Below are 24,753 nucleotides of genomic sequence, written 5' to 3'. Positions count from 1 at the left end.
GCATCTTGGCCTTATCTGAACCCGCCTTCAGTTCGTTGGCCTTTATCCAACCAGCTACCACCTCCAGACACCTTACCTCACCCCACTGGACATTCTCTGCATACTGATAGGACATCTCCAGGTAACCTCTCCTGGCAGTTTCATGGAAAAGTAAAACAGCGCAGGGATCTCAGCAGGAAACTTTAATAAATATCACCAGATATTTATTACCAGTAGCAGTCTCCCAGCACCATCTTCTGGGCCACCAGACAGGATCTGAACAAGAGCATGAAGCTCCTAACCCACATCCTCAGCTAACTAATTCAGAAGGGTATCATAGTTGACATATCAGCTGAAAGACCCAGGAGGATCTCTGGGGCAGATATGTGCTCAAGTTCAGCACAGATACAGAACTGGTTGGGTCTTCAAATGAAAGACTCAACTATTATATAAAGAATGTTTTTCCAACATTATATAAAGAATGTTTTTCCAACAGTGGATCCTACCTTTGGTTTTTGTTGGGACTACATAGATTAAGTCAGGGTTTATCACTTCTAATACACGGACAGACATGGTTTCATTAACTGGAAATTCTTCAGTAGTCCACTGTGTGTGTATAGAAATTTCTGAAATATTAGACAAGTATAAAAAGTTATGAAACATTAATCACTGTTACATGCATAGAAAGCTTTCACTTGAACCAGTGATGGGGAAAAATGGGGGTCCCCTCTCCTTCCCTCCCCATCTCTATCAGCAGACATCACGAGGGACAACTTCGGGAAATGGGAAGAGCACAAGTAGTCTCTATGGTGAAGGGCCCAATTATTTTTGTTATGTGAGGTATGCATGGACCTCCCCTTTCTTGTAATACCCCCACCCCACTGTGTGCATGTACAAAGGATACAGAAATGCTCCGCACATGGGCACTACAGCAGCACTGAAATGGATCCTAGGGGCATATCAATATTCTGAATCTTCACCTTGTTTCTGAATTACAAATACAAGTATTATCTCATGTGTGATGAATCAGAATTAAAATGATTTAATACTTAAAATTAAGCACTGCATGACGTATTGCTGGATGTGTTTCAGCAGATACAAGCCCAAAAATGATATATAGATAGGGACTTGGGTGCTACAAGATGACCTGGGGGAGTTGTGGAAGGACCTAAGAAGCCACACTTAACAGGAAAGATATTGGAGCATAGTATTTGTGGTTTTCAATGTCTATACATGAATGCTTAAAGCCAAAAAAGACAGGATCTCTGCAGTTTGTGAAGATCCACAATATGAGGTTAGGCTGCATTAACTGGAGCTTAATATCCAAGTCACAAGTATTAACAGTTGCACTCTACTGTGCACTGGTCAGACTTCAGGTGGAGAACTGTGTACTATACTTTAAAATGTAGTACTGGGCACTATACTTTTAGATGCAGACAAACAGAAATATATTCAGAAGAGGGAAAGATGACCAAGAGTCTGGAAAAACAAGCTATAACACAACGGTGCAGAAACTGGGTATGATCAACCTGGATAAGACCAATGGGAACAGTGATCAGGCTCTTCCACTAACATAAAGGTTGCCACGTGAATGGGGATAAAGACTTATTTTCTTTTCCACTAGACATCAAAATTTCATCTGGTGGGCTTATGTTAAAGGATGGGAAATTTTGATAAAAGCAGTTCAACAATGGAACCAATAAGAGAAAGGCATGTCCCTTGCTAATGGTCTTCAAGCAAAGGCTTAGTAGTCTGATCAGGAATGCTCTAATTTAGGATTTCTGGTACTGCACAAGTTCGACTAGATGGCTTTTATGGCCCTTTCCAGAGCCAAAATATTATATACTAACTAAAGTGGCCCTGAACTAATAATACTTAAATCTGGAGACTGGAGCCATGGACAGACGAGACAGATCTTCCCACACCCCAGGTTTGCAAAAAAATCTGAAAACTATAAAATAAATAAAGTTGGGTCTTTTAAAAAAACCCAAAATGATAAAAAGGAACAACTGTATCTTTAACCAGATGCCCTTAGTGGCTGTTGCTAGGCAACTGAAAAAGTTGAGCCAGTATTCCAAGCTTGGTTTCTCTGTCTATAAAAAACAGAGGGAAAGAACAGGACTCTTTCCAGGGCTGTTTTGACCTTTGAGGGAGGACTCAATGGTGCCAGGTCCAGAAGCAACTACTGGGCAACTTGATACCACATGACTTGCATGACTTACCCAGCCCCGGCTACTTGCTGTTTTAACAACACCCTCCCCACTCCAAAAGCCAGTGTAGTGTAGTGGTTAGAGTTTTAGAGTAGGATCTGAGGGATTCAGGTTTGAATCATCACTCTGCTGTGGAAGCTCATCCAATCATACACTCTCTTTTTATTATTATGATCAATGTAACCTACTTCTCAGGGTTGTTATGAGGATATGAAGGCAAGAAAAATGATATAACCTGCACTGTAGAGAAAGGCAGTATATAAATTAAAAAGATGAAGTAAAGATGAGGGGCAGAGAAAAGTTAAGTTGTTTAGTGGGTTTGAAGGAGAGAAGGATGTAGGGAAAGGTGGAGACTGCCAGGAGGAGGGAAAGAAGAACAGATTTTTTAGTCACCTCTCACACTAGGATCTCAAGGCAACTTACAACATTTAACACTACAGTAAGTTAAAAACCAATATAAGAACAAGTAATTGCAATGAATTAAAACTGAAATATTAAAATGCATAAAAATAGATGGCTCAGCACCATACCACTGGCAGGACCATGCAACTGGGACATAGGGGAGAGACTGTGGCGAGGGGAGATGTGACGACAGGGAGAGAGGGAAGGAAGCAGGGAAAGGGGGAGAGGCTATAGGGGCAGGGAAGGGAAAGAGTAGAGGAAGGGAAATGAGATGACCCCTGCAAGTCCTTGCAGGTCCCAACTCATGTTTAAAATTTTACTGAGTTATGCATTGCAATATTACTTGCAGGAAGCTGAAGGAATTTCTTTTAGCTGGCTGACACATTCTGTACTGGGATATACAAGTTGGCGATTTAATGAATGTTGAAGAAACAAAAATTGTATTTTAAACCTGCCTATTTGTAGCTGCTTCATTTAAGATTCAGAGCAATTCTGAACAAAGCAATACACTCTTATGAGTGTGGCAACTCTTAAAGAATTCTGTAATATTTGTTTTCTATTCTGAAACGTGTATTATTATTTAGATGCATTACTGGTTTGATGCCTTCAGCTTACCAAGAAATATCTAATTGCATTATTTCCATCATTTACCAAGGGACAACCATAAGGCAGTATTTACTGGCATATACTACTAAATCACAAGAATTTTCAAGCTTGTTCCTGAAGAACAACCCCATTACCACGTAACTTTAACATAACCCTAAATAACAGACAAGCCGTACATGGATTTTCATATCACTTAAAATATTAGTCACCTTGGAGATCAGCGGCTGCCAGTTCAGACAGCAGCATATTTTGATTTGACAGTGCTTCCATTTCAAAATGTTCATTCATTAAAATTTCATTGATCTTTATGGGATTGCCAGCAGAATTGTCAATAAGCTCTACTTCAGCACCATCTGCAGTTAGAGAAACTATTCTGGCTTGAAGCTTCTTCCCAGCTGTGTACATCTGAAGTGCTGCTACAGTTTCTGTAGTCCATTCCTTATTTATAGGCCTTACACCTGAGGAAAATAGTACTTCTGAGCAAACAATTATAATATGTTGTGAAATGTACAACACACACACACACAGGGGACGTTACCTGTTTTCCTAATTGCCCAGAAATTTTGCAACTGCATGGAAGTACCCTAATTTCCATTGCCTGAATGTTAAGTACTGGGATGTTTTAGCAGCTGTAACAAATCAGCCCTCAGTAAAAAGGTATCCGGGAAGGCCATCAATGCTACAGATGAACAAAAATATAAGCTACTTAGTTCAAGCAAAGCAATGCCCCTAGCCAGTGAAAGGGATGATACTGAAAGTAATGCTAAGTCAGAGCAAGTTCTCAGTTATATGTAGAACAGCCTGGTATGGATAACTACTTCTGCTCATACTACAGGCAGGGCTGCATAAACTGGACAATCCTCCTTTCCAGTGAGAAGAAGCCCTCATCACCATCCAGGACACAGTGCAGCAGATGCTCACTAAAATAACCATCCCTTCTTTCCTGAGAAGCAACAAGATAATCTAGGTGGCTCAGATACCCTTGATCTATCGAGAAGAAACCCCATGCTAAGTCCAATGTTTCATTCTCCATCCATCAGTGGAGAAGGGTATCTTGGTGAGGGACATTAAATTGCAATCTGCACACATCACCAATAGGAATCTCATGACTAGAAGTTACTAAGAACTTATTCAAGAAGTTACTAAGAACTTATTCAAGGGGCCTGCAGCTCAGTTCCAACTGGATGTCAATACTAAATGCTGCAGAGGATGTTGACCTTCTAGTAAAGTGGGAATACTGCCCCTCCTCCCAAGAATGTAGATATTTGATTTTGAAAACAGAAAATATGTTTTTTAATCCATTTTATGATGGGCTTTACTACCAATGATGGAAGAATGCAAAGTGCGAGCATCTATTCTGCAGAGTTCTGCTATGAATCTAACATCTTCCTACTCATGATGGAATGATCCAAAGTGAGAGCATCCGTTCTGCAATGAATCTAGACACATACTTTGAGTTTGGGTTAAGGCAAAAGGATAACGAGTCCATATCCTGGTTCTTGTGGAAGGCAGAGCTTACCTTTGGGATTAGGGTTCAAATGACAATATTTTGGAAGATGTATATAGTTCTTTCCTGATAAAGAATTATATTCTGAAGTGAAACTTGACTTCATTGGAAGATCAAGTATTGCTATGTTTCAGCTTCTTCTAAAGTAATATTTACTGGACTAGTAATATAAATAGTGTTGCACTTTCCTGTAGCTGTTGTTCATCTAAGTCTTCTTTGCAGGCACACATGGGACTACGCATGCGCAGGCCTGCCCATTTCGGAGATTTCTATAGCTCAATACCACTAGGGGGCGCCCTCGCCTCTCTGTGCGCGTGCACAGCTGTTCTTCCTGCAAAAAACAGCCCCCTAAGAGGCGGGGCACCCCCGACATACCCTCAGTCCTCTTTCGCCGCTGTACTACAGGGTAAGTCCCAAGAGTGTTAGCGGGGAAGGAGGGAGGGCATGTGTGCCTGCACAGAAGACCTAGATGAACAACAGTTACAGGTTAAGTGCAACACTGTTTTTCATCGACAGTCTTCCTGTGCAGTCCTACATGGGAGAATATAAAGCTTAAAAGCCTGGGTGGAGGCAGAAAGAAGCAGTTATGAGAAGATCGACTACAAGGCCGCTGTGTCAGCTGTCGTCTCTTTCCTGTCTACGACGTTTAATGCATAGTGCTTGACAAACATGTCACCTGAGGCCCACGTCGCCACTCTGCAGATGTCTTGGAGTGGAACATTTTTCAGGAGAGCTGCTGACGACGCTTGAGACCTAGTGGAATGAGCGTGAACTCCTAGCAGACAAGGTAGGTTAGCAGTTTCATAGCACAATAGTATAGCCTGGACCACCCAACGAGCCAGGGTTTGAGGGGTTGCCCTCTTACCCTTCTTTTGACCTGAAAAACATATGAACAGGTGAGAACCCACCCTGAAAGATCTAACCCGATCTAAGTAATAGAGAATCGCCCTACGCACATCTAAAGAGTGCAGGGCTTTCTCAGCATCTGAACCCTGTGTACGAAAGAATACTGGTAGGGAAATTTCCTGAGAAAGGTGAAAACTAGAAACTATCTTAGGTAGAAACTTAATTTTTGTCCTAAGGACCACCTTTTCAGTGTGAATCTTCAAATAAGAGGGTTCGCAAGACAATGCAGCCAATTTCCCCACCCTCTTGACAGAAGTAAGGACCACTAAAAAGGCTACCTCCAATGATAGATAATGTAATGAGCACGTGGCTAAGGGCTCAAAGGGCTTAGACATCAGTTTGGTCAACACTAAGGGCAAAGACCACTGAGGAACCATAGCCTTAACAGGAGGAAACAGATTGTTTAAACCCTTAAGAAATAACTTGACAGTGTGGTAAGAAAACACTGTCTTGCAGTCTATTGGGGGGGGAGGGTGAAAAGCGGAGATAGCTGCCAAATACACCTTAACTGAAGAATTTGATAACCCTTGTTTTAAACCCCACAAAAAGTCCAAGACTTCCAGTAGAGAGGAGACACAAGGGTCTAAATTCCTCTCTAGACACCAGTTACTAAACTTTCCCCATTTAACAGCATAAGATTAACGAGTAGACAATCGCCTCACATTCTGTAAGACATGAGCTACTCTGGAGGAAAAAGCTAGACTTGAGTTATCAGCCAAGCTGTCAGTTTGAGTTTGTCTATCCTGTGGTGGAGCACTCCCCTCCAGGACAATAGGTCCGGTTCTGCCGGAAAGCTGTACATCTGAGTTTGTAGTCGCAAGAGGGCATGGAACCATGGTTGGCGCAGCCAAAGAGGGTTATCAGAATGATTGAAGCCCTGTCCAAATGAATTTTGCAGATCACCCTGGTTATCAGGGGGAACGGGGAAAATGCGTAGAAGAGGTGGCCCGACCACTTGAGTTGAAACATGTTCCCAAGAGACCCGTGGCCTAAGCCACCTCTGGAACAAAACTTGTGAGTCTTGTGATTTTCTTCAGAGGCAAAAAGGTCTACATCAGGAAAACACCATTTGGAGAAAACAGGGTTTAGGTAAGTGTCTCGAAGGGACCACTCGTGGTTGTCCCTGTATAACCTGCTCAAATGGTCCACCAGTAAGTTGTCTATGCCTGGGATATGAACCACCAGCAACCACGTCGCATGATCTGTACCCCAATTCCAGATTCTCACCGCTTCGTTGCACAGAGTCACAGACACTGTGCCCCCTTAGCTTGTTTAGTTGTTGTATTGTCTGTGAGAATCTGGACGGTCTTGTTCTTCAACATATCTGAAAAGGAAACCAAGGCATAGAACACAGCCTTCAGTTCTAGTAGGTCAATATGCTTTTGACTCTCAGATTCACCCCACGCACCATGAGCATAAGATCCTTCGCAATGAGCTCCCCAGTCCAGATTAGAGGCATCCGTCGTGGCGGACACTTGTGGCTGTTTACAACCAAAGTGAACACCTTGAAACAGATTAGCATCTACCAACCACCATTCTAGGGAATGCAGGATTCTCCTAGGGACATTAAACTTCCTATGTTGAGGGTCCCTGTCTGGGGAAAAAACTTGAGGTGAACCAAAGCTGTAGGAAGCACATATGCAATCTTGCCAAGGGTCCCACTGCAGTGGTAGATGCCATACATCCTAATAAAGTCTGGAGGAACTAACCTGACTGAAAGCGGCACCTCTTAAGTCTCTTGATAAGGGCCTTAATCTTTACAGCTGTCTCTTGGGGCAAGAATCCTACATTCTGGGTACCATCCAGAGTGGACCCTATAAACTGGATAACCTTGGAAAGGGTAAGTGTGGACTTTTTGATTTACAAAGAGGTCCAGACAAAGGCAAGTGGTCAAAGTAACCGAAAGTTGTCTTGCTATGTCTTCAGCCGAATTTCCAACCAGTAACCAATCATGCAGGTAGGGAAAGACACAACACCCCTGGATCCTCAGATGGACCACTACTACCGCCATACTGAAGACCCACGGGGCAGTGGATAATCCAAATGGGAGAACTCTATACTGAAAGACACAGTTACCACAGGAAAAATGAAGGAACCTTTTATGTTAAAAAAAAATGGAAATAGGCATCCTTCAGGTCCAGAACCGTGAACCAAGCATAAGAAGGTAATAAGATAAGGACTGCCTGCAAGGTGACCATTTTGAACTTACGAACTCTAATAAATTTGTTCAGGCTATGAAGGTCTAGGATGGGTCGAAGGCCCCCATCCTTTTCTACCATAAATAATTTAGAATAAAAGCCCAATAAATTGGCTTTATCAGTGACTTCCTCAATGGCACCTTTACCTAAGAGAGCTGCGAGCTCATCCAGAACCCCAGAATTTGATGTGTCAGAAGAAAACACAGGGAGTCGTAAGTAAGGTAACTGCAAAAACTCCACTTTATAACCAACTTTAACTATTTTCTGAACCCAGACATCAGAGGTGATAGAACACCATTCATCGGAAAAAACACTCAACCTAACTCCAAAAAATGGATCAGGGCCCTATAATTGTTAAAATTGCTTATGTGGTTGAGGTTGGTCCTTGGCATGCTGTTGGTACATGCCCTGTTTGGACTTCTGGCCTCCTTCTGGAAAAAGATGACTGTGGACTCTGATAGGTTCGTTGACTCCGATAAGCGTACCCTTGATAAGGCTGAAAATGTTGTTGGCCTCTTTGGAAAGATCTACAGTGCAATTGTGATGCACCTTGCTGTTGTGGAAGTACGCCATATGAACAAGTAGTGAGCCTATCTTTCCGTTTCTTTGAAAGGTACTCATCCATCTTGCCGGAGAACAAAGTGGAGCCTTCAAATGGAAGATCCTCTACTGTGCTTCTTGTGTCTGTAGGAAGAGCTGTGGGTCTCAACCACGCGTAATGGTGAAGGACAACAGCTGATACCAAGGATCTAGTCAACGTATCTGCCATATTTTGGCTGGCATTGATCTGGTGGCGGGAAAGGCAAACTGCTTCCTTTTGAATGACTCTCGAGAATATCTTTTGATCACCTGGGAGTTTAGGTATAAAAGTGGCCACCTTGTTCTAAAGGAGGAGCTGATAGACAGCCATCATTGCAGAATAATTAGCGATCCTCACTCCAAAGGCCGCAGAAGTGTAAAACTTGCATCCCATCGCATCCAGTCGTCTACTCTCCTTATCAGATGGAACCGACAGAGACCCTTTTTTGGGCTTTGCTTGCATCTCTTCAGTCACTAGAGATGAAGGCGGTGGGTGGACAGAGAGGAAGGGACAGAGGTCATCTTTTACTCTGTAAAGGTTATCGACCTTCCTATTCGTAGCAGGAACGGAAGCTGGTTTCAGATTCAGGTCTTTCAGCAATTTTACAAATCCTTTGATAACAGGGAAGGAGATAGCCGGGGTAGACCCAGAGTAGATATGTTGCAGGATTTTATCTGTGAACTTTGGTTCTGCAGAAGTTACATCAATTTCTAGGGCCTTCACCATATGTTGGAGCAGTTCGTTATGTGGATTCCTAAGTATTTTACTTTTTTCCAATTGAAAACCAGATTTCTCCATTAACTTCTTAACTTGTATTTTTGTCATATTCTTGGTAATTATCTTTGTTTTTTGGTAATTAAGTTTCACTCCTGCCTTTTCACCAAATCTTCTTAATTACTCCATCAATGAATCAATTGTTTCTATAGGTTCTTCCAAAATACATATCAAGTCATTCGCAAATGCTTGTAACTTATATTCTTCTCCTTTTATTTTTATTCCTTTTATTGCTTCTGTCTTTCTGATTTTATTGTTTAGCACAATGTCAAAATGAATAGAAGTGGCGATAGAGGCCATCCCTGTCTTGTTCCTTTTTCAATTTTTTGCCACAAAACAGCAATCTATGATGCCTCGTTGGGTAGGAGGGGTTTCTCCAACAGAATGACATCCTCCTCATGGCTACTTTTAGAGTGAGGAGCACTGCAGGGTGATGATTGATCCCCTGATCCTCTATGTCTCTTCCTAGGGAGTTTGAAGACGACATCCTCCAACTGTTCAGGAGGATCCTGAACCAGAAGGACACTTTCTAAGATAGCTTTGTCCTGTTTCAATGTCTGATGCTTTCTCTTCTTTTTCTTTTCTAGATCGGAATGGACCAATCTCGGAACTGAAGTTGGATCTGAGGGTGTCAGAGCCGAGGCAGAATCTCTAAGCTGAGAAGGTTGGTTCGATATGGGAATCGAGATCGACGGCATGTCACTTTGGGGGAGTCTTTGGATTGGAGACCGTTAATCAAGTGCCATCCCGACAGCCCAAGGGGATGAAACAACCGCAGCTACTGTCGAGGGTGTTCGACTCCCGAGTATTTGAGCCCGCTGGGACCGTACCCTATACGGTGGGAGTCGGTTCTGATGCACTTCAGACTGAGGTTGGAGTCGAGTTCGGTGGCGGTCTAGGCTCCAAGTGGGTAGGGGAGGAGCGGGAGCATGACGTTTTCGAGCTGCTCTAAGTGGGACCTGCTTGGGCAGCGGAGGAACCAGGCGAGGCAGAAGATCATGCCTTAGCTGGTGGATCCGTAGCCTCCATAGCACGTTTCCACAAGGAAGCTTGTAACCTTCCCGCCCGCTCTGTTCTGGCCTTCGAGGTGAAGGCTCAATAATGTTTACATGCTTGCGTGTTGTGGGTCTTGCCCAAACAGTAGAGGCAGCTCAAATGCCCATCGGACTTAGTCATTTTTCTGTCACAAGACACACATCGTTTGAAAAGTGCCGTTTCCGACATCATTGAAGGACTTCAAATGAGCAGAAGAGCTAAGAACCTCTCTCATTGGCGGCAAAAGAGGAACTGAGGGTATGGCGGGGCACCCCGCCTCTTAGGGGGCTGTTTTTGGCAGGAAGAACAGCATGCGCACAGAGAGGCAAGGGCGCCCCCCTAGTAGTATTGAGCTATAGAAATCTCCAAAATTGGCAGGCCTGAGCACGCAGTCCCATGTGGGTCTGCACAGGAAGACCGTCTCACACAAAAGCCCAGTGAAGTAGGAACTCGATACACAGGAAGCTGATAAAACCGTTGTGATGGATGGTTTCAAATTCTGTCCTCTAGGAGCCTCATCCAATCACTTTCAAATAGTGGACTGGAATGGTAAAGGGGGGGAAGTTGATTGGCAGTTTAACTGCTGGCCAACTAACAGAGTTGGATTTTGGTGATAGAAAAGTTAAGCCGTTTGGGTGCTACTGACAAAACCAGTTGGAAGTATGAATCATGGAAACAAGAAGGAGGTTACTTTATAACTGTTACACTTTCTTAGGCCCCAGCTCTCCACTGACTTTCTTCTTGCAAAACTGAAAGAGATGCAGAAATGGAAAACAACAACCAAGCCACAAATACCACTGAAATAAAACTGCTTCTCACAGTGAAATCCTAAGAGTTATTCCAGTCTAAATCAACTGATTTCAATGGGCTTAGACTGGAGTAAGTCTTCTTAGGATTACCAAGCCTATTGTGTGGCTCCTCTAAGTCCTATAATCCCCTCATAATGGGTGAAGTGAATGCCAGTGGCACCCTGAGTCCCAAACGCTGCCCTCACTAAGAACTAGAAAATTAAGCATTCCCAAAATGTTCAATTATAAAAATAAAAGTGTAAAAAAATAAAACAAGTTTGTAGGCTGCAATATTTAAGTCCCAAGATTCTAAATCAGGAAAGAGGGTGTTAGGAGCTGATCTAAGAAAGTGAGGATTTGAATTTGGTTTCCACATATTGAAACCCAACCAGGCATTGCACTGCACTGGTTCTCAGTCAAGACTAAACAAGAGATACCTAAATTTTAAAGAGGGGTGTGTGTGTGTGTGTGTGTGCATGCACATGTGTGTTAGAGAGTATGAGAATGAATTATATTGTAATTAATCAGAGCAATAATACAAACTGCAATCTTACAACTGTTAAATTACCACTATATTGTATTATCTATTTTAATTATTTCATTTAGCGACAAAATGCCATAGAACAGGATACAACTGAACAGTACGGCTCAGTGCACTGACCTCTAATTCCTGGAAGCAAAGACCACTCAAGCAGGTAGTGAAGAACGAATGAATGTATTTATGTAACAGCCAAAGTAGATATTACTTTTTTCAACAGTTTGCCATGGAGACTTGCAGCCGTACTGCAGCTCTAAGTCCCTGTGGTAACTCGTGTAAAAAGCACAAATAGGCCCAATTCTGATCAGGACATCAGCGTGAGGAAAGGTTCCACCTTTCCCATGCCCTTTTCAGCAGCTAAAATCACAAAGACTTGCACCAGCAGTATGGCTCCAAATCCCTGTAGTGAACTTGTGAAAAAATTAACATCTAGTTTGGCTCATTTCTTGCCTCCAGCACTGATGTTTTCTCTATACTAATCTAGCATTTTGCTGACACTTGAATGTTTCCCAACAACTGTTCTCTTAAAGGGTAATGTAGAATGAGAGAAGATAAATAATAATTATTTTCAGTTTGGAAATTTGATTTAACAGTGAAGTTAGCTTTTTAAGTTTAAGCTCTTTCAACATAAAATTCTCTCTCAATCTGAAGACCAAAGATGATTATTTACATTTTGCCTTCTATCTTATTGGTCATTTGATCCTTTCATTATTGAAAAATGTGAACTTTCACCTGACAACCAACATCTGATTGCTTGAAATGGAAGTTTCAAAAACGCAGATGAAATCTGTCTGAGTTTATCCAGAGTAACTACTTCGTTGTTTCCATAATCCACAAACTGAACTTTAAAGGCTTCATCTGAAGTGGGCTCTTCTACCAAAGCACGATACCATCTACCATCACCTAAAATTAACACACAAAAATTATACATTCAGTGTACAGATTATTTACTCTCACCAGACCTGGAAATTGTAGACTTTTCGCTTCACTGCTGTTAGGTGTACAGAAAAACGATGGATACATTTTTGTTGCATTGTTCTTCCGTTTAACAATCGAGCTTTACTGTATATATTATACAATTTTTAGTACATCATCTAATTTTATAATCCACTTTATTGCATTGTGCGTTTTACATATTATACTGTTCCTACTACTCAGAGAGAATCAAAATATAAACAAGTAAATAAATACATGCTATTCCATTTCACAGTGAATTCATTTTAAAATAGAAGCTAAAATTAATTTATAATAATGCAAGTAACATACTAATGTTCTACACAGAATGGTGAAAACATGGCTGCATTTACCTGTAACTGTTGTTCATTGAGTGTCTTCTGTGCAGGTACAAATGGGACTATGCAGGTATAGGCCAGCCGCAGTGAAAGGTTTCAAGCTTTAAAGTCCTATAGGGGGGGTTATCTCCTCCCCTCTGCACATGCATGGCAATTTCCCACCTGATTGCGCGTGCCTAGAGAAGAGACACCTATCCTTACCCTCAGTAATTTGTACCAATTAACAAAACTCTCAGCAGAGCAAGGAGAGATGTGTGCCTGCACAGAAGACACTCGGTGAACAACAATTACAGGTAAGTGCAACCGTTTTCATTTTCGTCTCTTCTTGTACAGTCCCACATGGGAGAACAGAACGTTACTTACTGTGGAGGGGGTCAGTCTGTCAATTGAATAATGAGTATAGGACTCCTGTTCCCACAGCCCATTCTCGTCTGGAATTGGTATCCACTGAATAGTGCTTCACGAAGGTGTCACTTGAAGGTCATTTCGCTGCTTGGCAAAACTCGCACATATGAAGGTGACTGAGGAGACTTAAGCTCTGGTTGAATGTGTCTTGCCACAGGGCATGCAACATTGGCTTGTTTATATGAAAGTCTTATAGTAGCTTCTATCCATCTAGAGAGTGACTGGGCAGATGCCAGGTGCCCCTTACGAGGTGCTGTCAGTGACCACCCCCCCGTTATGAGTTTGCTGTGGACTATGCCAGCTTCCTGCTCCATTGTTCTAAGACTCTGCCAAGAACTCTGTTGGGGCAGCATTGCCCATGCCTGCCTCCTGCCTCTCTGCTGTTATGGACTGTGTCACCAACACCTGTTTCTTGCCTCCTTGGACACGAATCCCACCTGGGCCCAGAACCATGCCACTAGCAGCACAGTGCCATCTGGGAGGATCCTCCGCGAGCCTGGCCAGGCACCCCCTGGTCAGCTCCCATGGGGAGCTCCTCACAGGACGGCCACTGGCCTGCTAGCCAGCCCACGATGAGTGCCAGGGGAGAAGCCATGTTCCCAGGCAGCAAAGAGTCACCATGGACAGTTTGCTGTGAGGCTGCCATTCCAAGACCAGGCTCCTGTCACTTTCACAGAATCCAACCTCGCCCCAATATGCATATTGCTGGAAGACAGGAACTACGTGCCAACTGTCCAGAACACCTAATGGATGCATACTGATACCGCCATCGCATTCCATGCAGATCCCATCAAGACAACTCCAGCTTCCTGACAGATCCGATTAACCCGCCCGGCACTCCCTCCCATCCTTTGTCCCCTCTTCCTAAGGTGTCACAATCATACATTCAGACCCTAAAGTGGCCCATTAGCCGTAGTCATAAAGCCATCAAGATTTTGTTTCACCTCCTGAGAACCACTTGGAAGGCCCCCGCCTCAGGGTACATTTTTGGGTACTTAAGCAGGTTCTGCCTCCCATTAGGTGCACGCCATTCCTCTCCCGACCCCGACTGTCACTCCACGTTATCTAGTGCAGGTATTAGGTATCGCCCTGCTTCACTGCTAACATTTCTGCTTCTCGCCGTGATCAGGTGAAGTATCATCCCATTCCATCAACCTCAAGTGAGTACCTGCAAATGCAAACGGCTGTTTTTCTAATCTTTATTTCTTAGCCCTTGTATGTCTCTTGTATGTTTGTGTTATTTCAGGCTTATGCAACATCTTAGTAAGCGCGTTTTGTATTGATTAGTCGTCGCCTCTTTATCGCGTGAGCAATCTGGAAGTTGGACTCTAGTATACATTGGTAAAGATCTGCACTAACTTAAGCCAAACTGCTTGCTAATTTCCCCTTAAAATAGCAGTTCTGGTAACAGAGGTCCCATGTAACAGACAAACAGTCTTTTTGTTCTCTCTAAATAAAACAATAAAGCTCTATAGACATCTAGCTTGTGTACGCCTTCTCTGATTCCGATAAGGGAACAGAAAAAAAACACTGGTAAGGTGATGGCCTGGGATGGGTGGAATTCTGACAGTATATTGGGCAAAAACTCAAGGCTAGTGTGAAGCACTACCTTGTCTTAGAAGAACTGGGTGTATGGAGGATCCACAAGTGCTGTCAGTTCCCAAACCCTTCTGGTGGACGTAATTGCCAGTAGTAAACTCACTTTCAATAACAGTAACTTCATAGGACAAGAATGTCATTTGTCTAAATGGTGAAAGCATGAGTCTGACTAGAGCCAAAGATAGGCTCCAATGTGGAACTGAGTACATCCATGCCACTGTCTAATGCTGACCTGATATTCTGAACCATTGCTGTTGCTGTACCCTGATGTCATATTGCTAATACCAAAAGGAACCTTTGGAAACTTACTGTGAAGGGTCCTTCTCCTCTGAGGATTGGAGGACATCTTGGGTGTTTCCCACCATTCAATCAGGGAGGCAGGAATTTACATATTTTTCTCCTTCCTGTTGGTCTGTGCGTCAGCCTTCCCTCAGTTTGGATGACTCCAAGAAGCAGTACTCTAACTTCCCAATTGAATAAACAACACTAATGCAGAAGGAGAAAAACACGAGAGAACAAACACTTGCAGTAAAGTCAACAGTAAGAACAGAAAGAGAAGGAAGACGAAGAACCTGGGAGGGCAAGATGTCCTCCGATCCTCAAGAGAAGGAGGACCCTTCACGGTAAGTTTCCAAAGGTCCGTTCTCCCTCTGAAGTGGAGGACATCTTGGATGCTCCCAAAAGCAGTTATATCCCCTTGGGTGGGACACGGTCTTCGTCTTGGACTATGTGCTGCAACACACATCTCCCAAAGGTGGCGTCTGCTGAGTCGTACAAGTCCAACTTATAATGTTGTTCGAAGGTAGTCACCGATGACCAGGTGGCAGCTTTGCATACTTCTTCTATGGAACCTTGATTTCTGAAAGCCGCGTTGGTTGCTGCATTTCTTTTGGAAAGAGCCGTAATTCCCTCCGGAATCTCCTTGTTAGACGCTTTCTATGCCTCCGCGATACAGGATCTAATACTCCGACTTATAGCTACAGGGGACATTTTCCGACCAATGGAACACACAAAGGTGGGGTTTCAGTGATAACGCGTTGATCTCTGAAATCTGTCTTGCCGAGGTTATGGCCACTAAGAAAAGGGTTTTGAATTTCAACCACTTCAGTGGAATTTCCTTCACGGGTTTGAAAGGAGGCTTGGTTAACGCCTTGAGAACCACATTAAGTTTCCAGGTTGGGAAACAATGTATCACTGGTTAGCTTAGCAAGGATGCTCCTTTTAAGAAACGTTGAATATGAGGGTGACTAGACAACTTCAAACCGTCTGTGACAGGTAGAACAGAAGTCAAGGCCGCAACTTGTCTCCTTAAGGTAGCTGGTTTCAAACTAGAGCCTAGTCCGTCCTGTAAGAAGAATAAGACCATACTCAACGATGGATGAAGAGGATCTTTCTTCTTCCTTCTGGCCCATCTAACGAATGCTTTCCAAGATGTGTTGTAGATTTTAATGGTTGATCCCTTCCTGGAAGCCATCATTATGTTAACTACTCCCGGAAGGTATCCCAGATTGGTTAAAGAACTTCGCTCAACTTCCAGGCAGTCAAACATAATCGCTCTGGATGAGGATGCCATATGGGATCCTATGACAGGAGGTCCGGAATTGGCTGAATAGATAGAGGAGGTTCTATTGTAAATCTTTGAAGTGTTGAGAACTTTGGCATTCTCAGCCACCAGGGGGCCACCACGATGACAAGGGCTCGCTGCTCTACTATCTTCCTCAGAAGCTTGGGAAGGATGGGAATGGGAGGGAAGGCATACAGGAGACCCTGAGGCCACTGCAACATGAAAGTGTCTGTGCCTTCGGCTCGAGGATGGTAGTACCTGGACAGGAATCGTGGTAACTGATTTCGGTGGGACACAAATGGGTCCAAGCTCGGCAGGCTGAAGTGTTATAATCTGAAACATGTCCCTCTTCAGGGACCATTCTCTCGGGAGGATAGACTGCCTGCTCAGCCAATCCGCTTGGATGTTGTCCAAGCACCTGATGTGCTCTGCTCCGATTGATGTCAGGTGAGACTCTTCCCAATACAAGATTTTGGTTGCTTCCTTGAGCAGAGCAGATGAACGAGTCCCCGCTTGCTTGTTGATATAAGCCTTTGCAGACGTGTTGTCTGTATGGATGAGGATGTCTCTCCCTATGATCCTGTCTGAGAATTCCATCAAGGCCAGTCTGATCGCCCTCAGCTTGAGGAGATTGATTGGCAAGGTCGACTCTTCTTGGAACCAGAGGCCTTGGACGGTTCATCCCTCTAGGGATGCCCCCCGACCCAGCCCGAGAGGCTTGCATCCATGAATATTTGGATCACTTGGGGGATCAGGAAACTCTTGCCTTGATTCAGGTTCTTGTCCCTGGACCATCATAAGAGATTCTCTAACCTTCCTGGGTACTTGTATCATTAAGTCTGCGATTGTCATGATGAGGAACTGGTAAGGCCTCAGGAAAGACAGGAGGGGCTGAGAGTGAAGCCAACCCCAATGTATGGCTTTCGCAATTCACGTGAGGGTGCCCATGAGCTTGGACAGAGTCATAAAAGAAGTTGCCCTGCTTCGGATTACTGATCCGATTAGACTCTTGGTCCTCTGAATCTTGTCTTTGGAAAGGAAGATGCAACACTTCATGGTGTCCACTATCACGCCTAGGTGTTGTATCGTCTGGGTGGGCAGAAGGGAGCATTTCTTCAGGTTTATCTGGAAGCCATGTAGGCGCAGGAAATGAATCGCTGTCAATGTGTCCTGGCTCACCTTCTCTCGTGGGCTGGCCTTCGGTCATCTAGATATGGGTGGATGTGTATTCCCTTTTCTCTGAGCTGCACAATAGGGTTGATGAGGACCTTGGTGAAAACCCTTGATTACTGCAAATCAGTCTGCTGAGGCCCCCCCCCATACAACCCCCCCCCGGGTTGTATGTTACCCCTCCTGTGGGCCTTGTCTCTGGACTCAGTGGCTCCTTTTCTGAGTCTGGCAGGGCTGAAGGAAGGCCTCCCGCTGGGAGGTTGGACAGCCCAACAACTTGGCCCGCACAGGAAATGGCGCATCTGCCACTGCTCTTTCCTGCCTTTTTACTCGTCTGCTTTGGAGGACCGTGCTCAGTGTCTTTGCAGAACCGCGCTGCTGTTGTTGCCTCTGAAGCCGTCTTCTTTGCCCTCTTGGCAGGCATGCATGGCTCCAGAGCTGTATCGTTGCCGGGAGCCAGCTCCCAACTTGAAGGCAGGGCGGCCCTGGATGGCGGGCGATTTGCTGCCGCAGCGGCGACTGGAAGCACTGCTTCCTCCTCCTCTTCCAAGAAGCTCACATTGGAATCCATTGAGCTCGAGAAAGAATCAGGCAAGAAAGGTATAGGTAAAGGAGGAGGGGAGATCAGAGAAATTGAGAAGGTGGCTGGAATTGAAAATGGAAATTGGCCTAAGAAGCAGCTCGGAGCGCTACTACTACTGCTCTCCCTGGAGGCAGGAAAGAACTGAGGGAAGGGTGACCCATGCACCAACAGGGAAAGAGAAAAATATGTAAATTCCTGCCTCCCTGATTGGTCGGAAACACCCAAGATGACCTCCACCTCAGAGGGAGAACTTGCTTTCACAGGCTCTCTGAAGCTACAGGTGTCTTATCTAACACTTTGAAGCTCTCAGTGCTTCTGACCTTGTACACTGCTCGCTTCCATGAATTACTATGTTTCAACTTTAATCTCATGCCTTCTTAGTGTCTAGACTTGATAGGTAAAATATGTGAGAATTTCCCAGGACTGGTTTGTGCCAAAAGTTATGTTTTACTACTGGGAGGGGGAAAGGAGTAATTGTGCTCTATAATAGAATGATTTTCACACGTCTTGACTATTCCTGTCAAACTGCTGTTACTGCTTAGTGTTGCTTACCTTGTTCCTGAGTAATCCCATGGACATATCTGTGGAAATGATGTGATTCCTGAATAAAACCTTTCAACCAAGAAACTGGATTCTTGCTGTAATGGTACAGGGGTCTATCTGCCATAGCCTGTTATCCATAGCCTGACATTCAGAAACTGTTTAGATGCGTAGCATGAGAAAGCCGTCTTGCATCAATTGACTCATGGAATGTAGATATAGCTGCTAGGTGGACCTTAATGGAATGACAGAACTCCCTTGGCCAGGGATAAGATACTCAAAAATCAATGCTAAAGAGCACGAGAAAGCAGATTCTCTAGTATCCAAGAGGAAAACGTTGTCCATTTAAGGCCATGGAACCTACAGGCAGAGTTCTCTCTTGCATTAAGGATTGTATCTTGCAACTCTGGGGAGAGTTTCCAAGTACAGCAACCATGCCATGAGTTTGAGCCTACTCCCCATGAAGGTCTGGCATGGGAGGGAGATGAATGTATCTGCCCTGTGCCATGGCCAGAAGTTGGAAAACATTCCTGATAGGACCAGAAGGGAGCGACAACTATGCAGTGTGCCATGTACTGCCTGACCCTGCACAGAACCCTAGGTATCAGTGGGGTGGGCGGGAAGACGGAACTGACCTTCTGTCCAGGGAACTTGGAAGGCATCCCCAAATAAATTGGGGTCATTCTCTGCTAGGAGCAAAATGCTTTGGCACTGACTATCATGGTGAACAGATCTACCCTGGGAAATCCCCATACATGAAAAATTGGTAGGATACATTTTTCTGATAGGGCCCACTTGTGGTGTGCTAGGAGAACTATGCTGAACCTATCTGCCCTGCAGTTCTCTGTGCCCAAGACATGAATAGCCTATAAGGACATATAGTTGTGGATCGCCCAGTCCCAAAGTTTTAAGGCTTCTTTGAAGAGTTTGAGGGAAGCCATGCCCCCTTGGCTTATTTAGGTAATGGAGGGCAGTAGTATTCTAGAACTGAACAAAGGAAAGAAGAAATTGACTGCTGGCAGAAGAACCTCTTCCAACTACAGTGAAAAGAGAACTGAAGGAAAGGGTGTCTCCCCTCTAGATGTGCACGATCCGGCAGAAAATTGCCACACCGCAGCTGACCTGCGCAGTCCCATGTGGGACTGCACAAGAAAGACGAAGATGCAACGTACATTCTACCTGTTACTACTCTTAACACTGCAGAAGTGGTCATTTTGGGACTATTTTATTGCTGCTTTAACAGAACTATATTCAAGAATTTGCAGTTAGGAATCCATCTACCAAAGAAACTTTATAAAAGCAAACAACCAACATGATCTCAATGATTTACCAAGGCAAATTAAATTGTTGGGTTGAGAGAGAGAGACAATTTTTATTGCTGGATCAGACAGGCGGTCCATCTAGACAAGCATCCTGTTACAGCCAACGGCCAACCAGTCACCCTGGAGGGCCAATATATAGAATGTACAGTCCAAGGCCTTCCCTCGATGATGTTTCCTAGGTAATTCAGAGGTTTATTACTTCTAAATGTGGAAGTTTCTTTTTTGTTACCATGGTTAGTAGCCACTGATGGACCTACCCTCAATATATCTGTCCCCTTTTAAAGCCACCTATGGTTGTGGTCATCATTATATGCACTGGCAGTGACTTCCATCATTCATACTCACTGAGTATGGCAGTGTTTCCTTTTGTCCACTGTCAATCTATTGTTCATCAAGTTCATTGGGAGCCTCCAAGTTCTAGTGTTATCCATTTTCTCCACCCCATTAATAATTTTATAAATTTTTATCATGCCCCCTCTTTAACCTTTTTTCTAAACTGAAAAGCCCTAGGTTCTTTTGCATTCCCTCAGAAGTTAAATGCTTCAGCAATCTTAATCACCTTTGTTAATCATCTGGAGTATCATTTTGGGGGACAGAGCCATCAAAACTGTACACAGCATTCCAAATGAGGTCACACCACAGATCTATACAACATTACAATATTGTAGTGCACTCTTTTGCATGCACAATCCAGAAAAAATGTGTGACTTCATACAGAGTTTATTACACAGCTGAGTGCTGTAGCTGCACCCCAAAGTCTCAGCAAGTAGCATGCTGTTATGGTATGTCCAGGAAAGAACAGGAGGCAAGCCTACTTACCAGAGAAATGAGCACAGCATGGCTCTCCTTTTGCAAGTTTAGAAACAGCAGGAGCTGTTTTCTGGCAGTGTTTTGCTAAGGCTGTATTAAGTTCTTCTAGAGCCTTCAAGTCTGTAATAATAAGATTAGAACACAAAATTCTTATCCCTTCATTTGCGCTAGTATATGGGTATCAAAATTTTAAACAGAACAGTACTTTGAGAGAGTACTTTGAATTTATTGTATATGGCCATAGGCCTTCACAATCCAAAACCATTAAAAAACAGAAAAATAGAATACAAATATAATTACATGCATATAAATAAGATTACTATAAAATGCATTTTACTTAAAATATAAAAGTTAACATTAAAACCAAATGAAAATTATTCATAAATACACAGCTACAAAGCAGAAAAAGCCTGCTGGCTAACTACTGTTAGTTTCCGTAACTCTAGTTACCTACAGCCTTCTTCTACTTTAAGCCTTCCTTTATATGATTTATTTACTTCATTTTTTTTAATAGGGCTAAGGTAAATCCCTGCAGTTTTGTTCCATTTAAGGTTGATGAAGCATATCTCGTGGAGTAAATAGGGAACTGTCTATATTGTTTACCTCATACATACACCCTTCCAGCATCTGCAGAGACTGCCATAACTAGGGGGGGAAACCCTACCCCAATACCAGAGAGATGGTTCCATAATTACCAAGAACGCCTATTCAGTCCAGACACAAAGAAATTTCTGGGCTCTCAGAAGTAATTCAGATAATACTCCAAGTGCCTAGGTTACTTTTGCACAGAACCTGCATTAAATGTCAGAACTGAGGGCTGAATTTCACACGATGTCTACCAGGGCCCTTTTCACACTGCTTACCTTCACTCGCAACGACGCGGAAGATCGCGCTAAAACCACGGAAGATTGTGTTTTCTCGCGCGAGAAAACATAATGTTCCGCGTTTTTAGCGCGATCTTCCGCGTCGTTGAGAGTGAACGTAAGCAGTGTGAAAAGGGCCCAAGTCAGTACCTTGGGAACTGACAGTACCACTGTCTATGCAAGATCCCTCTACAAACTCCATTCCGAAGCACAGCAGAATTTATTCAGATTGGGGCTGTGGCACTAGTGGGGGTGGGATTTATTACCTCCCCCCACCATTCCCAGAGCATGAACAGCTTTGGTGTGCTTTTCCTGCTCCCTCTCCTGGTAGTAATGTATGTGCAGCCTGGGTAACAGCCCCCAGGGCTTTTTTCAGCTTAGTAAAACAGTTAAGGGAGGGGGAGCCTGAAGCACCTCACCCCCATGCCATGGTCACAATCTAGATCAGACACCTACAGTGTTCTGAAATGGACTTCCATGGGGACTGCCAAGGTCCATGCAAGTTGTGTGCAGATGTCATGTTTAGTTCAGTCCTGAGTCTCACGTGGATGCTGGTCACACTGCCGAGTAGTCCAGGAATTTGACTCTGATTCAACTTTATCTGATTCCCTTTCTCTCTTTTACGGTCTGCTTCTATGCTGAGAACTGTTGTCTGTATCATTTTAGGCTGCCCAATGTGTATGTTATGCTGTGTTTATGCCCTAACTTATTCCTTAATTGCTATGTTTAACATATGTGTTTTATTGTTTTTATTACAAATTGCCTCGAGCAGCTCTCTATCAAAGTGGAATATAAATATGTTAAATAACTAAATAATTCCCATTTTTAATGTAACAAATAGGATCATTCAAACAATCTTTCAATTTTCCTCTAGAGAAAAGTATACACTCCATAACAAGTCAGCAGTATTCTGGTCCAAATCCATTATTTGCATAAATGGATGTATGACTAAAACAAAAACTATGGATACCAGTTAGGTTTCCAGCTCAGTCATAACTTCAATCAACTGGCTAGGCATGACTACTGACAGACTTCAGTTAAAGGCATGGCTGAAGTGGTGTCATGGATTTTGTAAATGCAATTCCAGCATAGAAGGAGGAACAAAAAAAAAATCACAAAATAAAATGTACCATTGTCGTTTAATATCTGGCAATAGAACTCTCTGGGGCTGTACAGCATACACACCGTGACATTTACCACCTGCTTAGGTGTTAATGTGACCCAGGCCCAATCAACTTTGTCCAGCTTTTGATCTATAGGGGAAAAAACAAAAAAGCATGCAAAGTCCATTGTTATGTTCATTCTGTTATTCTGGTGCTACACAGATCATCCTGTACCTGAATCTCAATCCATTTAATTAAGGAATCTGCAAACCTTAAGCCAAATTCCAAAAGAAAGCTTTATGGCAGAATTTTAATCTAGGTGCAGTTAAAATTAAAAAAATGTAAAATCCCCTATGCACAATATTAGTAGCATAGAAACAGAGCTGGAATGGACCCAAGGGCTATGTAGTCCAACCCTCTGGACAATGCAGGGAATTCACAGCTACTTACCCTCCCCCAGTGACCCCTGCTCAGTGCCCAGAGGAAGGCAAAAAACCTCCAGGATCCCTGGCCAATCTGGCTCGGAGAAAAATTCCTTCCTGACCCCAAAGCAGCGATCAGCATTACCCTGAGCACATAATAAGGACCAAGAGAGCTGAGCACTGGTTCATCCCTTCCTGCCCTCTCTCTCACAATCTGTCTCAGTTCATAACTTAGTCACAAAATCAGCATTGCTGTCAGCCAGCCAGCTAACCTCTGCTTTAAAAACCTCCAAAGAAAGCCCATTGCCTCATAAGGAAGTCAAATTCACTGAGGAACTGCTCTAACCTTCAGGAAGTTCTTCCGAATGTTTAGTCAAGAACTCTTTTGGTTTAATTTTAACCTCCAGATTCAGGTCTGACCCTCTGCTCCACTCTCTATGTGATAGCCCGTCAAATACTTGAAGATGGCTATTATATCACCTCTCAGTTGTCTCCTCTTCAGGTTAAGCACACCTAACCGCTTCAACCCTTCCTCAGAGGTCTTCATCTCTAGACCCTTCATCATCTTTGTAGCCCTACACTGGGCACATTCCAGCTAGCCAACACCTTTCTTCAACTGCGGTGCCCAAAATTGAACACAGTACTCCAAATGAGGTCTAATCAGAACAGAGTAAAGTGATACCATCACTTCACATGATCGGCACACTATACTTATGCTGATGCGGCACAGACCTCTTTGATGAATGATCTAGAATGTCTCAAAGCTACCTCAGCACAGACCCATATGTAGGACTTCAGAGATTAAGACAAACAACCTATTTGGCTGAAGGGGACTGTGAAAGACAGGGCAGGCTCCAGCTCCGTCTCTCCTGAGAGACAGCCAATGGGAACAGGTAGAATGCTGAGCCAATGAGAGTTACAGTCTATTGGAGGGAAAAGGAGAATCTTGGGAGCTGCTAGAGGAGGCAAAGCTGGTCGTTAATTTGTTTTGATACCTTGAAACATTCTCTGTTTGTTTATTAGCTTTAAATCTGTTCACTCCCATGTTCCATTGTGCAAATAAAGTTTGTTTTTGTTTTGTTTAACCCTGACTGGCTTGAGATGGTTAGCTGAGGGGAAATATCTAACACACCCGCACAATCTGGTCACGTTAGATGGGGCTAGTCTAAAAGGTGGCAGCATGTATATATAAGGAAAATACCTCTGAGTTCCCTTTTCCCCAATAGCCCTGGGCTGTAGCTGGGGGGGGGGCATATAACGAACTGGCTGCCTGTCTGTCGGAGCCTCTGGAAGAGGACAGAGGGGACCCTGTGAGGATTTGGATCTGGGCTCTCAGCCTGCTATATAAATTTCATCAAAAATACCCCCAAAGACCTTTTCCTTTTCTCTTAATGACACACATGGCTAGAGCTAGTACATTGGCAAATTGCCAGACTTTACACTGGTAAATTGGCAGCCTTTAAACTCTCTGCTGCTTGCAAACTTTCCACAAGCTGAAATTAACCTTGCAAAGTTCAAAAAATGGGATACTATTCCCTTAAAGAGCATTCTCAAATT

At 43.7% G+C, this 24,753-nt stretch overlaps 1 protein-coding gene across 1 annotated transcript in view; it reads right to left on the bottom strand.

The window, feature by feature from the left end:
• Positions 1-24,753, bottom strand: part of TDRD1 (tudor domain containing 1) — a 102,849-nt gene that overhangs the window by 10,792 nt on the left and 67,304 nt on the right. Inside the window, exons 15-19 of the mRNA XM_054982860.1 lie at positions 22,802-22,924; positions 20,818-20,928; positions 12,256-12,426; positions 3,407-3,655; positions 486-605 (exon numbers count right to left, since the gene is read on the bottom strand). Of these exons, the coding sequence (XP_054838835.1) occupies positions 486-605; positions 3,407-3,655; positions 12,256-12,426; positions 20,818-20,928; positions 22,802-22,924 (774 nt within the window). The remainder of the gene's footprint in view (positions 1-485; positions 606-3,406; positions 3,656-12,255; positions 12,427-20,817; positions 20,929-22,801; positions 22,925-24,753) is intronic.

This window comes from Eublepharis macularius, chromosome 6, assembly GCF_028583425.1.
Source record: "Eublepharis macularius isolate TG4126 chromosome 6, MPM_Emac_v1.0, whole genome shotgun sequence".
Taxonomy (NCBI): Eukaryota; Metazoa; Chordata; class Lepidosauria; order Squamata; family Eublepharidae; genus Eublepharis; species Eublepharis macularius.
This window is presented reverse-complemented; position numbering and strand designations above follow the sequence as displayed.